Source organism: Rhineura floridana, chromosome 3 (genome assembly GCF_030035675.1).
Source record: "Rhineura floridana isolate rRhiFlo1 chromosome 3, rRhiFlo1.hap2, whole genome shotgun sequence".
Taxonomy (NCBI): domain Eukaryota; kingdom Metazoa; phylum Chordata; class Lepidosauria; order Squamata; family Rhineuridae; genus Rhineura; species Rhineura floridana.
Window position 1 is genome coordinate 29986505 of NC_084482.1, and position 21087 is coordinate 30007591.

Sequence of the window (21087 nt, forward strand, 5' to 3'; positions counted from 1 at the left end):
TGCTAATCCGTGTACTAGCACAAGTATTTTGTAGCATACCACCCAAAGTAAATAATACATTATAAAGTGCTTTATAAACAATAAATGTGGCTCCGAGTTTCCATTTCTTAATAGAAATTTTAATAGACTAGCCTTTTGCACCCATATTGATGTAGCCTGGATCAGTTTGTTGTGTTGCCTTGAGCTGTTCCTTGGCTGATAGGTGTTTTGCATCCCTGTAGTTCAGTAAGCAACAGTGCCTGAAGCTGCCGCCTCTTCTTTTTCCCCCCATCCAGGACTCCTTTGCACTACGCAGCCGCTAATGGCAGCTATCAGTGTACGGTGACATTAGTCACTGCCGGAGCCAGTATTAACGAAGCTGACTGTAAAGGCTGCACCCCCTTACATTATGCTGCTGCTTCGGACACTTACAGGAGGTAAGAGAAAAGGGTAGAGGATTTTGCCTATCATGGCAACAATCAAGTGCAATATTTTTGACTAAAAAGACCTGCAATAGAAATTACATTTGTTTGCTTTCTAGCATTTTTGAGGAAGGGCAGCAGTTTAGCATTAAAGCTGTCATTGGAAATATTGTGAATTAGGAAGAATCAACTTAATACATTTTCTTTTTACAATGATTTAGAATGGCAAGCGTCCTACAATGTTTAGAAATTAGAAACCAGCATCTGACATAAGATAATTTATACTGTAGATCGTAAGATCATAATCAGTTTGGGGCTTGTATGACTTTGGTTTCGGCTGTTAGGGACTGCAGATGTTGCAAACTTTTTTCCTGTCCATGAAAACTAGAAACATCTTTTCCAAATTTAAAGCTGAAAATTAACTTGTACTATAATACATTCCCTCATATCCTAAGTGATGTCAGGCTGATAGATTATGAACTCTAAAAGAGAGACTGGACTTCTGGCCCATAGAGTAGGACTTGTTTTCAGATCATATTTTGCTTGTGTGACTTTTGTAGCAAAGTCAGTAGGAGCCATTGAGGTCATCAGGCTTGATCTACTGTATAGTACCAGTTCTTTGTAACCTGTTCTGATTTACCAGAATAGTACAAGTCATTTTCACTAATTTATTTTTGTACTGGATTCCCAAGTGTGGGATTCCTTTGAAAATTGTATACTTTGTTGCATGATCTTTCTCAATCCCTCTTCTGCTATGTCTCAGCAAAACTGATCTAGGTTTTCACTCTTACAGAGCTGAGACTCATTCAGGAAACAGCCATGACACTGACGAAGAGCCACTGAAAGAGTCACGATTGAAGGAGGCAATCTTGTGAGTAGATCATCTTAACTTTCCTTAGCATCAAGCCCAGCACCAGCAGGTGGCCAGGTTGGGCACTGGCCAAGGGCTCCCGTGGGTGTCCAAAGGCCCTTGCAACTGGGTTTGGGAGGGTGGAGCTTTTGCTCTGTGATCCCTGTCAGCATCGGGTTGTGAGGTATAACCAGATGATGGCACAGATCATAGAGTGGGAGCTCCGCTCTTCCAGGCGACACCCTCCCTCCTGCATGCATGTATGCAGCCGGTGCACCCTTAAATACATCCGGTTGTGCTACCTCTTGCATCACCCTATCAGCATGCTGCGCACATGGCTGCCATCATCCAAAATGGCGGTGGGGGCATAATCACCCCCCACTATCTTGCAGCATCGCAAGAGATGTTGGAGCTGGATTATTTAAGTGCATGCAGTGGGGGGGCACTGTGGTCGGGTGCCAATGGTGGTCTGGTGCCAGCCCTGCTCAGCATACAGTTTTAGGAGCTCACTTGTTCCCTTGCCACATATTCCTTTTATCAACTAGAGTGGCAGACTGAATTTAATACAGCATTGCTATTGTCTTTGGTGAACGACTGCTTAGACAGTAGCCATTTTTAGAGGATCTCATTATTGATCATTCAGCAATTGGGCTTTTGGAACAATATTTCTCCAGGTTTGCTTGCTCCTCCTGCCTCACCTCCAAAATATACACCAAACCCTTTTTTTAAAAGATGCTTTTGAACTTGATTCCTTCTTACTGAAACTGTTCTTGAATAGATTTTTCTAAAGTGCACAAATATCAGTTTGACATGGAGAGGGGAGTTAACTTACTGTTTATACAGCCACAAGAGTGGCTGTATACTATAGTCAGCATGGATTCTTGGCATTCCGCAATGTTAAATTGAAAATACGCCCACATGCCATTCTGATGCTTCCCACAAGCTCATTTCAAAACAAAACCTTACAGACCTTACAGTCTTGAACTCAGAAATGCTTGCTTAACAACCCTCTAAATCTTCATGGCGATACACAAATCAGTCAGAGAGAATCAAGAATTCAAAGTGTAAAAAGAGAGGGGGGAAAAAACAGACCCCTTTTGGACTTTTTTATGTCACAGTTCTCATTATCTGTTGCAATTAATTAAAAATCAGCCATGCTCGCATACTACCTGTAATCCTATTATTGACCTTGTTCAATACTCTGATCATCTTTTGCAGTTTAAATGTTTAAAAATGCCTAACATATTTTTAATTAATTTCAGAAATTTAGCATTGAACTCAATGATAAGCCCGGGCATGCTCAGTAAGAACCAACCGTCAATGTTCTAAAAGCCAGACTCACAGCTGCTGGGCTTGCCTAATCAGGGGGCCACACCCACACCAGACCTTTATTTCACTTAAGACAGTCATGGCTTCCCCCAAAGAATCCTGGGAAGTGTAGTTTGTGAAGGGTGCTGAGAGGAGACTCCTATTCCACTGACAGAGCTCCAGTGGCCAGAGGGGTTTAACAGTCAGCTGCTCTGACTGAAGCTGTGTGAGGGGAATAGGGTCTCTCCTAGCAACTCTCAGCACCCTTCACTAACTACACTTCCCAGGATTCTCTGAGAGAAGCCATGACTATCCCAAGTGAAATAAAGGCCTGGTGTGGATGTGGCCAGGAACAGTTTTGGTTTAAATTGGGGTGGGAGACTACATGTGCCTGCTGTAGAATAAAAAGGTGGGGAAACCCTGAAAAAGAATGATACTGTTCACAATGTTTTCCTTTTGGAAAGGACAGGGGCTTTCCCTCTGCCCAGTGCCCACACACCCAATCTCCTTCCCTTCCCCTCCTCCTCCTTCCCCTCCCCTCTCGCCTCCCCCTCCTCCCCCCATGGTCATTTTACCTATCGTAAACATAATTCCCCCCCTCTAGGATGCACACCTTAACGTGGTGAGGGGGTTTGAGAGTGTTGAAGAAGCTAAGAGCAATGCCGTTAGGAGTCTAGTCCAAAAGGCTAGACTCATAACAGGGGCACCCAAGGCGGAATGGTCAAAGCTGAAACACCAGACTAAGATGCATCCAAACTCAGAGGAAGGCAATGGTAAACCACCTCTGAATATCTCTTACCACGAAAACCCTATGAACAGAGTATCCAAAATGCAACACGAGATAGTGCTGGAAGATGAGACCCCCAGGTCAGAAGGCACTCACCGAGCTACTGGGGAATTAGTAGCACTGTGACTAATGATGCAGCTGGGTCAAAGCCGAAAGGAAGCCCAGAGGCTGATGCACACAGATGCAAAAGGAGAGTCCGGAGTTGTACGATGCACACAATAGGAACATGGAATGTGAGAAGCATGAACCAGGGAAAGTTAGAAATTGTCAAGCAAGAAATGGAACGTATCAACATTACAATACTTGGTGTGAGCAAACTAAAATGGACGGAAATGGGATATTTTCAATCAGGCAACTACAAAATATTTTATGTAGGAAATGAGAAATTAAGAAGAAATGGGGTTTCTTTAATAGTGAGATGTAGCAAAAGCAATTAGAAGCTACAATGCAAGGTCTGAGCGAGTTACATCAATGAGATTAAATGGGAAACCTATTAACAACCGTCATCCAAATCTATGCTCCGATGGCAAACCCAGAAGAAGAGGAATCGGAGAGATTTTACGCAGAAGTACAGGATGAAATTGATCACACACCAAAACAAGATGTTCTGATAATCATGGGGGATTGGAATGCAAAAGTAGGGAACAGAGAAGAACTAGGAATTGTGAGGAAATGGGGCTTAGGAGACAGAAATGAAGCAGGAGAAAGACTTAATGAGTTCTGTGAAGCTAATAATTTGCTTCTTGCGAACACATTTTTTGAGCAACCGAAGAGACAACTGTACACATAGACATCACCAAATGGTCAATATAGGAATCAAATTGATTATATAATTTGTAGCAGAAGATAGAGAAGTTCCCTAGTTTCTGCGAAAACAAGACCAGGAGCAGACTGCGGTACAGATCATGAACTGGTCATATCAAAAATCAGAGTAAAGCTAAAGAAGAACAACAAAGCAATCATAATGCCAAAATACAATTTAAATAACATCCCAGAAGCATATAAAGATCAAATAAGGAACAGGTTTGAGGCTTTAAACTTAGTTGACAGAGAACAAGAAGAACGAAGTCAGCGACGTTATCAGGGAAGAATGCAAAAAGACAGTACCTCTAGTTAAAAAGAGAGAAAGACCTCAATGGATGAATGAAGAAACTCTTAAAATGGTTAAAGAGAGAAGGAAAGCAAAAGCAAAAGGAGATAGAAACACAGTCAGAACCCTATATGCAACAATGCAGCGACTAGTACGAAGGGACAAAGAGAACTATTACAATAGTTATTGTATAGAAATAGAAGAGGACAACAAAAGGGCAGAACAAGAGCCCTGTTCCAAAAAATTAGAGAAATGAAAGGGAAATTTAAACCAAGAGTAGGAATGTCGAATAATCAACAGGGGAACACACTGACTGACTGAGATGAAATAAAAGGAAGATGGAAGCAATACACTGAAGAACTCTATAAAAGATGCCAGGATGACAGATTCATTCACAGAGGAACCATATGATGAAGAACCAGAAATTTTAGAATGTGAGGTGAAAGCTGCTCTTAAAATACTTGGAAGAAACAAATCACCAGGAATAGATGGCATACCAATAGAGTTGCTACAAGCTACTGAGACTGAATCTGTCCAAATTTTGACAAAAATCTGTCAAGAAATATGGAAAAAAGCAATGGCTCACAGACTGGAAGCATTCCTTATACATCCCAATTCCAAAGAAAGGGGATCCCAGGGAATGCAGTAATTATCAAACTATTGCCTTAATATCCCATGCAAGTAAAGTAACGCTCAAGATTCTACAACAAAGGCTCTTACCATATATGGAGGGAGAAGTGCCAGACGTCCAAGCTGGATTTAGAAAGGGAAGAGGCACCAGAGATCATATTGCAGACGTACATTGGATAATGGAACGGAGCAAGGAATTTCAGAAGAAAATCACCCTGTGCTTTATAGATTACAGCAAAGCCTTTGTCTATGTAGATCATGAAAAACTATGGAATGCTTTAAAAGAAATGGGGGTGCCACAGCATCTGATTGTCCTGATGCGCAACCTATACTCTGCACAAGAGGCTACTGTAAGGACAGAATATGGAGAAATTGATTGATTCCCCATCGGAAAGGGTGTGAGACAGGGGTGTATTTTATCTCCCTATTTGTTTAATCTATACACAGAACATATCATACGGAAAGCAGGATTGGAACAAGATGAAGGAGGTGTGAAAATTGGAGGGAGAAATATAAATAATTTAAGATATGCAGATGATACCATACTACTAGCAGAAATCAGTAATGATTTGAAACGAATGCTGATGAAAGTTAAAGAGGAAAGCACAAAAGCAGGACTACAACTGAACATCAAGAAGACTAAAGTAATGACAGCAGAAGATTTATGTAACTTTACAGTTGACAATGAGGACATTGAACTTGTCAAGGATTATCAATACCTTGGCATAGTCATTAATCAAAATGGAGACAATAGTCAAGAAATCAGAAGAAGGCTAGGACTGGGGAGGGCAGCGATGAGAGAACTAGAAAAGGTCCTGAAATGCAAAGATGTATCACTGAACACTAAAGTCAGGATCATTCAGACCATGGTATTTCCATTCTCTATTTATGGATGTGAAAGTTGGACAGTGAAAAAAGCGGATAAGAGAAAAATCAACTCCTTTGAAACGTGGTGTTGGAGGAGAGCTTTGCACATACCATGGACTTCAAAAAAGACAAATAATTGGGTGTTAAAACAAATTAAACTAGAACTATCACTAGAAGCTAAAATAATGAAACTGAGGTTATCATACTTTGGACACATAATGAGAAGACATGATTCATTAGAAAAGATAATAATGCTGGGGAAAACAGAAGGGAGTAGAAAAAGAGGAAGGCCAAACAAGAGACGGGTTGATTCCATAAAGGAAGCCACAGACCTGAACTTACAAGATCTGAACAGGGTGGTTCATGACAGATGCTCTTGGAGGTCACTGATTCATAGGGTCGCCATAAGTCGTAGTCAACTTGGAGGCACATAACAACAAAACATAATTGCACGAGAGTAAATTCCACTGAACTAAAAAAGCATGCAAATGATCCTCCCTGCCCTCCCCCCCTCCTCCCTCCTATCCCCTCCCTCTTATCCCTTCCCTTCCTCTTCCTTCACTCCTCCCTTCTCCTCCCCCCTCCCCTTCCAGTCCTCTCCTTCCCCCTGCTCCTCCTTTCCTTCCTCCTCCCCCATTGTCAGTTTTACCTATCCTAGAACTAGGAGACCAGGGTTCGAATCCTCACACAGCCATGAAGCTCACTGGGTGACCTTGGGCCAGTCACTGCCTCTCAGAGGAAGGCAGTGGTAAACCACCTCTGAATACTGCTTACCATAAAACCATAGTCATAGGGTCAGCATAAGTCAGAATCGACTTGAAGGCAGTCCATTTCATATTCAACCATGATCGCAGGGGAGTAAATCCCACTGAACGCAATAAGCATGCAAATGATCAATCTGTTCTCAGCAAACTTGCACAGGATCCCATTTCTTATCTCCCAGATTAAAAAGCAGAGAAATTCACTAATATTGTGGTTTAAGAATGTAGCTATTGCCAACAGATACTTCTATCAAACTTTAAAAAGCAGGGAAATTGGGCAGCTATAGTGAATGCACCACGGGAGCCGGAGACCTGAGCTCTCCTCTGAGATATAGCTGCCCAATTTTCCTGCTTTTAAAAGTTTGATAGAAATATGTGTTGCCTATAGGTACGTTCTTAAAGTGCAAGGTTTTTTGCCTATTAGTGAATTATAAATCTTATGTGTGTCATCCTTACACTGAGATACAATAGTGGAGTTTCTCTGTTCCTCCCAACTGAAGTCTGTAAGTTGGGTTGACGGCAGTGTTGTAAGCTTACATTGGGATGCAGCTGTTCTTAATCTGTCAAATTGTGTTTGAGTTTGGGGGAGAAATCTTTCTTCACTGAGAAATGTGGGTTGTGTGATACGGTTGTGAGACATTTTCATAAGAAGCCCTGACAAAGTCTGTGTTTCACCAGATGCTTTTAGGCCCTTCGTATGCATCTGAGAACCTTCCCTAATCTAATCATACTTGCTTCAGTTGTTTAGAGTTCTTAGTGGATAATGGTGCTGACCCCTCTCTCCGGGACAAGCAGGGATACACCGCTGTCCATTACGCAGCTGCCTATGGCAACAGACAGAACCTTGAGTTGGTAAGCTTGAATTAGGATTGGAGGAATTGGGTCATGATTTTGGAGGGGAGTCTGAGGAATGAATTCTTCTGTGGAAATTTGAAAGAGTCATACTATGGGTCCAACCTTTATGCGTATTCTCAGTTAACTTAATGAAATGTGCTTTCCCACTAAGTGCATTGCTATTGTGTACCTGGTCCCTTCTATGAAACTGAGAACTGTCCTGAATAGACACTTTCACACATAACACTAAGCCAAGATGTGTTACTTGTTAACCAAAATGTGCATGAGCTGTGTGATGGTGCATGCAGATCAAGTGCCTAGATATCACTCCTCCCTTTGTCCAGCTGGGTGTAACAAACCACAAGCCTTGACTTGTGGTTTGTTTCTGTCCAAGCAAACCATGGTGTGAAGCTAAGGGTTGTTCTTGGCTTCCCAATCATGGTTTGTTTTGAGAGAAAGAAACCATGAATGCTGGTTCTGATTTCACACTAAGCCGAGGCTCATGGTTTGTTACTCCCATCTAGACAAAGGGAGGAGTGAAATTTGTAATGCCCTAAATTACTTATGAAATAGACAAAGCAATATTACTTAATAAACTGTGGATCTTTCAAGTGCTGGGTGCATTTAAAAAGTAAAGCACCCCACCTCCGGTGGCATACAGCTGTGTTTTAAAAAATAAAGTCAACATCAAACATAATAATTTGAGCAGCAAAGAAATAAGTAAACACAATCAAATATAAAGCCAACAAAACCCCTTAGAACAGGGGTACCGATAAACTAACACAATTCTTGCTTATACAAAATGCAAAATCTAAGGTACAGCAATAAAAGTGTTTTCTACATTAACATTAATGTATATACAATGGCTGCCCAGTATATGTACTTACAGTGGGAAAAACTCTTCACTGTATTTCACATATGAAATATTTCTTTCATAGACAAAGTTTAATCTCTACATAGAAAATCTTAATACCTGAAGATGCCTTTAGAAAGATGGCAAAGTATACATTTCCTGTGTGCCACTGAGACTTGCTGGGAAAATGCACTGGAGATCAAGAATTGAATTTTATGCATGTGGGCATAAAATTATGGTTGTCAAAAATGTTACATTGCGTTCGTAGACTCAACCCATCATGCTTTTTTTTCCTGTTTGGTCGTTCCATGGATGCATTTGTGACTTGGTGGAATGCTACATTTGTATTCAATGTAGGACTATAGTGAATGTTGTGCAACAGAATGTTCTCCCCCTCTTGTTCCCCTGCACATCCCTGAAGTCTGTTCTGGGTTTTCCTCCAACCCTCCAGAGTAGATTTGGGAATGGCATGAGGCACATGTAGGTGGAGGAGGGGGCAAATCCCATTGCACAAGCGTTGATCCTTGCACTAGTGCAGCTATTTAGTTGCATATTGCCCAAAAGGTCTTGCCCAGGAAAGCTATACAGTCTACTGGTATCATTGCTGTTGTGGGATCTGGAAGCAAGAAGAGCCAAAGCACTTGTGTGTTTGAGAATGGACACTGTGCCTTTTTGTTGTAGCTCCTGGAAATGTCTTTTAACTGCCTGGACGATGTGGAAAGTACCATTCCAGTCAGCCCTTTGCACTTAGCTGTAAGTATATCGTTCATAAACTTGGATTTATTGTGTGTTACATCTATACCATAAAAAGAGAGCCCTTATACAATTAAAGTGATTCTTTGTTGAGAGCAAATCTAGGGAAGCACCATATATTGAATGCTTTTGTTCTAGGCTACAATCCTAAACACTTACTAGGGAGTGAGTTCCATTGAACTCCGAAGGATTTTACTTTTGAGTAAATGTACTTAGGATTGCACTTGTAGGCAAAAAGAGGCAAGCTGTGCAAACCAAACCAAATATTGATGTTGTTTCCAGGCCTATAACGGTCACTGTGAAGCCCTGAAGACACTTGCCGAAACCCTGGTGAACCTGGATGTGCGGGACCACAAAGGGCGGACGGCTTTGTATCTTGCCACGGAGAGGGGCTCCACAGAGTGCGTGGAGGTGCTCACCAGCCATGGTGCTTCTGCTCTCGTGAAGGAGAAAAAGAAGAAGTGGACACCCCTACATGCTGCAGGTGCCAGCATGATGTTTTCTTCATTGGAATGCTTGCTTTCCTCCTCTTGACCACTGTTGCAAACAAACCTTGATTGCTCAGCAAATTGTTGCAGAAATGGCAGTTTCAGAAAATGTTAGAAGAATGGGTGTATGTAATCTTTCCCCCCCTGTTTTTCCTGTTACGTTTGTTACAGCCGCCTACGGGAACACAGATTCCCTACATCTTCTCATTGACAGTGGGGAGAGAGTCGACATCACAGATGTCATGGACGTCCATGGACAGTGAGTTTTTACTAGCTTATATGCTAGCCTCTCTGTATATTTGGGCTGGAAGTCCTTCTGTTCCTGATGATGAATGGGACTAATATGTTTGTTTTGTCCTTCAGGGACCCCAAACTGCTATACAAATAACTAAAATTATCTCTGTATGCCGTGTGTGCCATGATTCTGTAGGAGCACAGAAAACTTGTAGAATGTAGTGCTGGGTGCAGAATTCAGCTTCCTGAATTTCTTACCTTCGATTTTAAAGGAACAAATTTCTGGCCCATTTTGTTTCGCTTCCAAGAATTTGAGTGAAGCTTGCTGAAATCTCCCAAGCCAGTGGCTGAACCATATTTCCAAATGATTGGGGCTTCATAGCTCCTTACCTGTTTCTTTGACCTAGCATTGTTTGTTCTGGTTTTTCTTATTAGTAAGAGTGCAATTCTGAACATTTACTTGATTTGAATCACTTGAGTTACTTTGTAGAACATTTTTTTAAAAAGGCAGAATACACATAGCCCTGCCATGATCTATGCTGTACATCCCTTGAAGAGAGAGCCTTATTCATTAATATGAAAAGAAGCATACAGAAATGTAGGGGCATGCAAAGCCATGACTAGGAGCTCTTTTCATCATAACATACCCACGATGGACACTCCTCTTCCACGCCTTTATCTTCCTCCCTTTCCATCATCTGAGGACAGGAACTAGGGATCCTGACTGCCTGACTATCCTCCTTGATTCAGAACAGAAATCCTTCATGATACCTCGAGCTAAATTACTAACCCCATTACTGGCTTTGCAGCCACCCCTGTTCTAACAATTATTTCTTTCCAGAATCCTACTTAGAATTGAAGGCAGTGCCAATTCTGATTTTTCTCCTTATTCTAACTGTTGGGATGCTATCTGTGCACCTTACCTTCTGTAAAGATAGAAGTGGAAGATCTGTAGCTCTCTAAAACGGGGATGAATCAGTTTAACCATGTAAATACTGGTCTTTTGTTACGCCTAAGCCATTGTTGTTTCTTCCCAGAACCCCATTGATGTTGGCGATCATGAACGGTCATGTGGATTGTGTCCACCTCTTACTTGAGAAGGGATCCACAGTGGATGCGGCAGACAGGAGAGGCAGGACTGCACTGCACCGGGGGGTGAGTAGAAAAACTGGTTATATATTCACAGGCTAGTAACAAAGCCCTGCAGAGAGCTCTGAATGTGCTGGGTGTGAGAGCTCTTAAGTCAAGGATGGAGTTCCAGATGTTGCTGCACTCCAGCTCCCATCAGTCTCAGCCAGCATGGACACTGGTCAGGGATGATTGGCAATGTAACCCAACACCATGGGCCACAGGCTCCTCATTCATGCCCTAAGTGGACTTTCAGTAACTTAGGTTGACAACTAAATTAGATTATTCATCATTAAATATTCCAAAAGTTTAGCTAGTCAGAACACACAGTGGGTCAGTCAGCCAGCATTTGAGATCTTTGGCTCATCACACTGGTCAGATGATGCTAAAAAAGTGTGCATGCAATATCCTTGCCCTGTCTGAATGTTGGCAAGGAGCTGCATGTGCTGGTCAGGAGCATTTCAGCGGAGTTAGAGTATGTGGGAAGAGAGGATAGAGCAGGATGAGAGAGAAAAAAGGAGAAAACATAAATACTTGGCAGTTGCTTACAATCTCAGGATTTACTCTAGTTAATAAGGGGTTCTTGGTTGATAGTATCCATTTACATTATTATTATTGACTGCCTTCAAGTCAATTCTGACTTATGGCGACCCTATGAATAGGGTTTTCATGGTAAGCGGTATTCAGAGGTGGTTTTACCATTGCCTTCCTCTGAGGCTGAGAGGCAGTGACCGGCCCATGGTCACCCAGTGAGCTTCATGGCTATGTGGGGATTCAAACCCTGGTCTCCCAGGTCATAGTCCAACACATTAACGACTATGCCACACTATTATTATTATTATTAGATTTAAATCCCGCCCTTCCTCCCAGCAGGAGCCCAGGGCGGCAAACAAAAGTAATAAAAGTGACAAAAGCACTAAAAACATTGACATTGTCAAAAAAAGTAATGATGGGCAACTGTGTCTTCCACGTCTGAAGTACAATAACAACCACTCTGGCTGTTTTTGACATACTGGCAAAGACAGATTATGTCATTACCATCCTGGCACTCTCAGGGTTCCTTTATAGAATCACGATGCTATAGTACTTGGGTTGGGTGCATTCTGTAATCATTTGCTATTCTTGTTCCCAGGCTGTGACTGGCTGTGAAGACTGCCTTGCAGCACTGCTGGACCATGATGCCTTTGTATTGTGTCGGGATTTCAAGGGCCGGACCCCGATCCATTTTGCCTCGGTGTGTGGGCATTCCGAAATCCTGAGGACTTTGCTGCAGGCAGCACTCTCTACTGACCCTCTGGACTCTGTGGTGGACTATAGTGGCTACTCACCAATGCACTGGGCTTCTTACAGCGGTAAGAATTCTGAGAGCTATGCGTGATTCCGATTGTCCTTTTCCTATGGCAAGAAGAGAACCAGTCCAAGTACATCTTTGTTCAGTTAGGGCCGCTAATAGGGTACTGAGCATGTTCTGGATACACAGATTACTGCAAACAGTGAAAGCTCGTTTTAATGTGGGGGTTGGGGGACAAAGGATGCACCCGCATTATAGGGCTTCCTCTTTATAATGAAAACTGCACTGAAAGGGTTAAAGCCAGTGAGTACCACTGGTTCCTAGAGTGGCAAAAAGAAAAGCCTGAGGAACGGAGAGGGAAGGAAGAAGCAGGAAGGGTTACAGAGAGGGAAAGACACTTTAACACAAATAAAGTTCCGTACACAGTAATGAAAGGACTTGGAGAAGGCTTGAGAGATAAGTGTCCCTTAGGAAGAAACCACCAAGGAAAAGGGAGGGGGGGGGCAATCAGAACAGAGATTTCTAAAAAGAACGCTGAGAGGAAAAAAGACTCAGAAACAGCCAGGGAAGCAAATGGAGTACTCACCAGGGACAAGGAGCATAGCCTATGAAAACATGAGGTATAACAAATAGAAAAATAGGATATGTGATACTTTACTTGAGGGACAAGGTTATACCCACAGTATATCTGATTCCGTGGAACAGTGAGATGTGCTATAGCGAGCTTCATTGTAATTTATTCTGTGTGCAGAACCTGGTGCTGCAGAGAACAGACCCTTGGTGTAACTGCTGTGAAAGATGCATTCTCCAGCAGAAAGTGAACGTCAGTCTGTGGCAGCCTAGCTCATGAAAGCAAGCTGCAGAAACTCATGTTCACTATCTTCCCAGTTTATCCTTGTTTTGTTGTTCTGAGAGCACCTGAAGGTATTTCAAGCCCTTGGCGAAAGGCATCTCTTGATTCAGCACCTTGTACAGCCACAAGAGTGGCTGTATACTATAGCCAGCATGGATTTTTCACATTCTGCAGTGTTAAATTGAAAATACTCCCCAAGCCATTCTGCTGCTTCCCATAAGCTCATTTCAAAACAAAACCTTACAAAAGTTATTGTATTTGTAAGCTTGCTTAACAACCCTCCAAGTTTTCATGGAGATACACAAAACGGAGAGAATTGAGAGTTCAAAGTGTAAAACAAGAGGAAAAAAGTCCAGACCCCTTTTGGACTTTTTTCTGTCAGTGGTCTCATAATTTGTTGAAATAAATTAAAACTCATCCATGTTCACAGGGTACCTGTAATCCTCTTACTGACCTTGCCTCATACTCTGACCTTCATCTTCTGCAGGTTAAAAGTGAAAAAATGCATGGCTGATTTTTAATTAATTTAGGAAATTTTGGCTGGAACCCTATGATAACACGGGGCATGCTCAGTAAGAACCAACTCTCTTTGTTCTAAAAACAAGACTAACAGCTGTTTGGCTTGGCTAATTGGGGCCACACCCAGGTCAGACCTATATTCCACTCTAGACAGTCATGGCTTTCCCCAAAGAATCCTGGGAAGTGTAGTTTGTGAAGGGTGCTGAGAGTTGCTAGGAGACTCCTATTCCCCCGAGAGAGCTCCAGTGGCTGGAGTGGTTTAACAGTCAACCCCTCTTCTAGGGATTGTAACTCTTTGAGGGGAATAGGGCCTCTCCTGGCAACTCTCAACACCTGTCACAAACTACACTTCCCATGATTCTTTGGGGGAAGCATGACTGTCTAAAGTAAAATAAAGGTTTGGTGTGGGTGTGGCCAGGGACAGCTTTGGTTTAAATTTGGGTGGGAGACTACATGTGTCTGCTGTAGAATTAAAAGGTGGGGGAAGAAACCATGATCACAATGTTTTTGGAAAGGAAAGGGGCTTTCCCTCTGCCCAGTGCCCACCCACCCAATCTCATTACTCTCACTCTCCCCTCCTCCTTCCTCCCTACCCCTACCCTTCTTCCCATTCTCTTGCCCTTCTCCTCCCTCCCTGCCCCTCCCCCAGATCAGTTTCACTTTTCCTAAGTATGATTGCACAGGAGTAAATCCCATTGCACTCAAAAAGCCTGCAAACCTGCCCTCCCCTCTTCCTCCCTCCTATCCCCTCCCTTTTGCCCCTTCCCTCCCGCATCTTTTGCCCCTTCCCTCCCGCATCTTTTGCCCCTCCTTCCCCTTCCACTCCCCTCCCTCTCCTGTCTGCTCTCCCTCGTCCTCCTCCATGGGCGGTTTTACCTATTCTAAGCATGATTACATAGGAGTAAATCCCACTGAACTCAATAAGCATGCAAATGATCAAACCTGGTCTTCCACCTGCTCCCATCCCCCTCCTCCCCTCTGCCCTTCTTCTTCCCCTACCCTCTCTGCTCTTGCCCTCCCATCCCCCCATGGTCAGTTTCACCTATCCTAAGTATGATTGCAGGGGAGTAAATCCCATTGAACTCAACCTGTACAGGATCCCATTTCTTACCTTCCAGATTAAAAAGCAGAGAAATTCACTAATAGGCAAAAAAACCCCAACATTGCAGTTTAAGAACACTACTCCCCGTATGCTCAGAGGCACATGTTACCAAATTCCTCCAAGCTACACAGGAAGTGGATTGTGAAAGACCAACCCAAATTGTGTTTGCATTTTTACAAATTTGTAGGGCAGTCCAATGTCTCAGAGAGGAGGTCAGGTCTTCTGTTCCCCTGGTGCATTCACTGTAGCTGCCCAATTTCCCTGCTTTTTAAAGTTTGATAGAAATATCTGTGGGCTGTAGGTACGCTCTTAAATCGCATGGTTTTTTTTGCCTATTAGTGAATAATAATTTCATGAATTTAGAAGGTGATTTGATAATGTCTCCTACTTCTTTTCTCCCTTTGCCAGGGCATGAAGATTGTCTTGAATTGTTACTTGAACACAATCCATTTGCATACCTAGAAGGAAACCCTTTTACTCCATTGCACTGTGCAGTGTAAGTCTCAATTGTCCTGCCGGGGGGGAGGGGAATACTGTGTGTTTGTACACATATAAATGAATAAAATTATGAGTGGACAATCAAAGTAAAGATGTAAAGCTAGGCTGCAACTTTTCTACAGAAACTCTTTCTCAAAAAATGCATCATTGCTATGGCACATTTTAAAATTATAAATATTCCTTGCATGAAGTGCTAATTATTTTTTTCTAGAGATCCTTAACCCTGTCCTGTAAATACAGTTTCTAGGATTTCCTATCTAGGAGCCATCGCAGGCAAACCAGTTTCAAACCTGTTTAACTTTTGGAGCATATTCACATCCTAAGCTTTATATCCTAGTTGTTAAAAGAAATCTTGAGTATAGATAAAGATACAGAAAATGGTCGCTGATTCATAGGGTCGCCATAAATTGAAATTGACTTGAAGGCACATAACAACAAATCTATATAGAAACCTCTAGAGGGCACATCTGAACTGTGAAATTCTTCTCTTCCCCAAAGCAAAATGATGAGTCAATTTCAGCAATTTTAGGTTTTCTCCCAGGATGGGCAAGCTATACAAGGAGCAGATAGCAAGATTGAATAAGCAGGGTGCTTTACTGACCTGTTTCTTAGCTCTTACTTCATTTGTTCTGCCTGAGAAAAGACTTGAGGTCAGGATACCAAAGTTGTATCCCTAGTTTTGACAGTGGTGAACAACTAGAATGGGCCATTGCTCAAGTTCTGGGTAGTATTGTTGTCTCCCTAGATTGATTGATTGATTTAACTTTGTAACCCATTTTAGCCTAAAAGCTCAGGAGTATGATCTCATCACATTAAAATACTAATAGTCACCATCACATTTGGTTTAACTTTGACCCCTGAAAGCCAGCCCAACCTATAGGTCCTGAAGTGGTTTTGAAAAATGTTGAGGTTTGAACTGAGTAAGCTTCTAGGTAGAGGGAGTTCCATAGCTAGGACAAGTCACTAAAAATGCTCTGTTTGCGTTTTAACATGTTTTTATTTTTTGAAACAAGAAAAATAGGCAATAACCATTTTTCTTGTACATTTCAAGTTAAAAGCAGTATCAGAAAATAAAAGATGAGCAAAGGTTATAATCTCAGAGCAGTTTGTTTGCTTTTCATTGTCCATCCTGTCTTTCAGCTCTGTGAATTTCCAAGGCTGCCTTTATAAAATTGCCTTATAGTGAGTTAGATTGTTGGTCTGTCCCAGTAAGTTCTGACTGTCAGTGGCTCTCTGGGGTGGGGGTGGGGAGCCTGTGGCCCTCCAGGTGATGTTGGACTACAGCTCCCATCATCCTGACCATTGGCCATGGTGAGTGGGGCTGATGAGCATCCTACAACAGCTGGAGGGCGGCAGGTTCCTCATACCTGCTGTAGGAGCCCAAGCAGAATTCTTTCCAGCCTTGCTGCCTGCAGCCCATTTTAAGTAGAGATGCCAGGGATTGAATCTAAAATGTTCTGCATGCAAAACATGTGCTCTGACATTGAGCTATAGCTCTCCCTGTGCAAATATGTATGTGATGTGTTGCATTCTGAGCTCTCCTCCCTTTTGACACTTTGCAAAAGATAAAGCCAAGCTACGCTAACTCATTTGCTTCTCACATTTTTTTTCCTTCTGCAGAATTAACAACCAGGATGGCACTTCGGAAATGCTTGTGGAAGCATTGGGTGCCAAGATTGTTAATAGCAGAGATGCCAAAGGAAGGTCAGTGAGTGTGCAGCCTTGTTGATTGCCATTGGTAGACATTCTAGGTGGAACCAATCAGTCATCACTGCTTAGGCCATTGTTTGGATGGGAAACTTCACTACAAGAATTGGTATAGATGCAGGAGGAATTGTTAGTAGGGTGGAGGTTAGGAATACTACACATTTGTAGCATCAGATGGTGCTGAATTGAAAACCAGTTAGTAAAGTGCTAATCTGGTGTGCGCAAGGATATGGGTTCATTTCCCTACTTTGCTACTAGTTTCTTAGGGTGGAAATATACATTATAGGAGACACGTTTCATAAAAAACAGTAACCTTGCATTTCCTCCTTTCCCATTAAGGTGATGTCATTGCACTTATCCATTTTCTTGTCCTCTTAACAGCCAATTAAATGGAATGAGGGAGTGTAATGGTGTTGCATCAGGTGCTTACAGCATGTTACTGAGAAGAGAGGAAAAGGTGCAGGGCTGTTGTATTTTGGTGGCTGCCACACCTGTAATGTCTGGGTGGGAGTCTAGGCATTATGAGAGTGCTCTGCTTCTAAAGAGTGAAATGATACTTACTAATAACTTAGAAATGTTCACAAAACAGCACATGGTGGAAAACATGTTGTTGGTCACTTAATAATGTGGCCTATACTGTCCAGCCCATGAGATTTGTGCAGCTACATTTCACACAGCACTCAAAACCATAATGGGTTTGGTAGTTGAAGGGGAAATGGTGCTGTATAAGTGCTGGGAAATCTGTTATAGAAAAACAACCCTGAGGAAAGATTGCAGGATCTCTAACAAATAAGAGCTGCACTCTTTATTGGGTAAAGAAACAATGTTCTGGACAGGGCTTAACTCAACATTATACATGCAAAAATAGAGATGATTTTGGAAGCATGTTAGGGTATCTGCTTTTTGTTTGTTAAAAGTATCTGCTTTTTTTCATTCCAGGACCCCCCTTCACGCTGCTGCCTTTGCAGACAACATCCATGGTTTACAACTGCTTTTGCGCCACCAGGCTGAGGTAGACGTGACTGACCAATTAGGAAGGACCCCTCTTATGATGGCTGCTGAGAATGGCCAGACCGCAGCAGTTGGTGGGTAGAGAACCCATTAAGTTTGTGTCCTTTTCCTCCTCCTCCCCCCACCATCAGCTTCTGTTCTTTTCTGTGATTTGCTTGTGGTCAGTAGTGCACCCAGCCTCTTACTTCATAATGTGTAAAGACAGTGACATGTAATGAAATGGGGCAATTAATGTCATGGGGGCATGTTTTTTGAGAGCACCTTTTCCTTTTAAAAAAAATAAGAATGGAAATGTCTCTAAATATTTAATAAGATTTATATACTGCTTTCATAGGATCATGGGAAGCTGCATTATACTGAGCCAGACCATTGGTCCATCTAGCTCGGTATTATATATACTGACTGGTAGCAGCTCTCCAAGCTTTCAGGCAGGGATTGAACTGGGTATCTTCCACATGCAAGATAGATGCTCTACCCCCAAGTTGTAGCCCTTCTCCAACTCCTCAGCAGTTTACATCGCAAGGCAACCACAATGACTTTCTTTATCCTGGGGAAAAGAGACCCTTTATAAAAGCATAAGGAAAAGGCCTAGCCTAGAGATGGGGGGGAACCTGTGGCCCTCTAGATGTTGTTGAACTCAAAACTCGAATCAGCCTTAACCAGCATGGTCAATGGGCAGGAATGATGGGAGGTGGAGTCCAGGAACATCTGGAGGGCCTCGGGTTCCTCCCACTTCTGGTTGTAAACTCTTAGGTTCCCCTGCTCTGGGTTCCTCTGTCGCTCAGATACGATGAAGGGTTACTTAGGATGGGGCCTGTTTCTACCTTGGTGCTGACATTTCTGCCCATTCACTGCAGGCTTTCTGATGAAAGGTGAGACTGTATTGTTTCAGACAAGGACATTTGGAGCCCCTCCTCACCTCCTGAGTATGGAGGAGATATCTGTCCCTTAATTGTTGGACTAAGCTTCTATTTCCTTTGCTTAGTTTACCTCTGCTGCTTATTTGATTATCTGAGTTTGCCGTTTCTAACTGGGGTATTTTGTATTAAAGTTGTAAACTTTCTTGAGGTGCCTTTGGTGCAAAAGATGGGAAATAATATTTTAATAAATACTAAAGTATATAGTGGTTTGCACCACCTCTCACTTTGCATCCCCACCCATTTTCAGAGTTTCTGCTGTACAGAGCAAAAGCGGATCTAAATGTGCTGGATGTCAACAAGAACACAGCTCTTCACCTGGCCTGCAGTAAGGTACAGTACCCAAGATGGACTTGCAAGAGGCACTTTCATTGATTATCTTTTATATAGATCACAGGTATCTGGCCAATGGGAAGGATGCAGAACTCCCCCCATCTTCCACGCCAACCTGTCAATCACCTGACGTCAGTTGATTCAGTTTCAAAGGAATAATCAGAAATACACTTGCAGGGAGCATATTCTACAGGCATTCCAGATTGTTACTTTCTAGTTAGGTTTTGAATTTGGTGCCTTTCTCTGTTGCTGCAGGACAACAAAAAAGGCGCCAAATTTAAAAAGTGCCTAACTCTACCAGGGGCTGGAAAGGAAGAATCAAGAGTGCATTTAGAGTGCACTTCCAATTCTTCCTTTCCTATTTGGCTTCATAGACATAGCTGTCTCACACTTGACACCAAGTGATAGACAGGTGGAATGGTTTGGGTCACACTGCGTTGCAGGCCAATTGGGGAAGTTTGACAGGCCTAATTAAGCCCATAGGCTAGAGCAGCCTTTCCCAACCAGTGTGCCTCCAGATGTTGGACCACAACTCCCATCTTTCCTGACCATTGGCAATGCTGGCTAAGGCTGATGGGAGTTGTGGTCCAACAACATCTGGAGGCACACTGTTTGGGAAAGGCTGGGCTAGAGGTTCCCCACTGTTGTTAGTTTTAAGGTTGGAAGACAGCCTGTACCATTTGGGTTGAGAAACTGAGTCCATAAGTAGGACTGCCCATATTTGGCATTTAAAACTAATCCAAATTGTGCCCTCCAAATTATAGAAATCAGTAATATAGCTGTTCAGTTTGATTAGTTCACTTTTCCCCAAAAAGTGATTTTGTGCAGAATCTAGATTTTTGTGGGCAAGCAGAATAGTGGAGCAATCAGTGTTATATAGGTAAGTATATAGGTAATGTTATATAGGTAAATGATAACTGGAGTTCATGAAGTGGGTCCAGAAGCCTGCCCCGTGGCCACTGAGTCCTTAAGTCAGAGGTGGGGAGCCTACAGCCTCTGGGGCAATCATGGCCTTCCAAGGGGTCCAATTTGTCCTGTGAGACCCTTTCTCCCTAACAACATCAGCTAATGGGCAGGAGGACAGGGTTTAATCTGGCATTGGCTGCATGATCCTGCTCCCAGAAGGAAACAAGATTGCACAGCCAAAGCAGCATTATTTAATCTCCGCTTACCATCTGAGCAGGGATTAAAGCCCTGCTAAAGCACCCTTTGAAGCATCTTGCACATGCGAGCAAAGAGGCTTTTACAGTTCATGCTCAAATGGGCGAGCGGAGGCTGTCTTAAAGGCTTTTCCAAGTCTCTCCCCTTCCCCCATTAATTACCCAACATTAGGGATGAAAGGAAAGGGGACAATACTGGCAAAGGCTTTGCAAGTCTCCTCCCTTTCTCCTTCAAGTCTCCGATGTTGGGAACTTAATGGGGCAAGGGAGGAAACTGGGAAAAGCCTTTCCTTCTGTCCCTTCAGGCTGTGAAGTAAGGCAAAGAAGGAAGCCAGCAGGTTCTTTTCTGGTACTTTCCACAACAGCAGAAAGTGCTGGGTTCCTTTTTTCCATTCCCACTGTCAAAGATTGCCCCCCTGGGGTCCCTTGACTTCAGCACCCCAAGGGGGTTCTTTGCTTCCGAGAACAGTCCCAACTCCTTTGGGTCTCTGCTTCCCAGACAAACTCTCCCTCCTTCAGGATTAGATTCCCAGTAGAAACTGCCACCACCCCTCTTTCTTAGCTCCTTTCTCTGAGAAAGGGGACCTCAGAGAGCTAACTGAATTCTTAGAGCAGATTTAATTTATAGCCTCTACATTAGGGCATTAACCCACACTAATCAACAGTAATCAGTAGCATCCAGCGATCAAAGACTGGATTTAGAATCATTAGC

General features: G+C 42.8%; 1 protein-coding gene across 1 annotated transcript in view; it reads left to right on the forward strand.

Moving 5' to 3' along the window:
- ANKRD52 (ankyrin repeat domain 52) overlaps positions 1-21087 on the forward strand; it is a 74734-nt gene that overhangs the window by 35735 nt on the left and 17912 nt on the right. The window contains exons 14-25 of the mRNA XM_061615172.1: positions 276-416; positions 1195-1272; positions 7435-7546; positions 9063-9134; positions 9417-9618; positions 9794-9881; positions 10894-11011; positions 12117-12336; positions 15158-15245; positions 16868-16951; positions 17894-18039; positions 19133-19215. Of these exons, the coding sequence (XP_061471156.1) occupies positions 276-416; positions 1195-1272; positions 7435-7546; positions 9063-9134; positions 9417-9618; positions 9794-9881; positions 10894-11011; positions 12117-12336; positions 15158-15245; positions 16868-16951; positions 17894-18039; positions 19133-19215 (1432 nt within the window). The remainder of the gene's footprint in view (positions 1-275; positions 417-1194; positions 1273-7434; positions 7547-9062; positions 9135-9416; positions 9619-9793; positions 9882-10893; positions 11012-12116; positions 12337-15157; positions 15246-16867; positions 16952-17893; positions 18040-19132; positions 19216-21087) is intronic.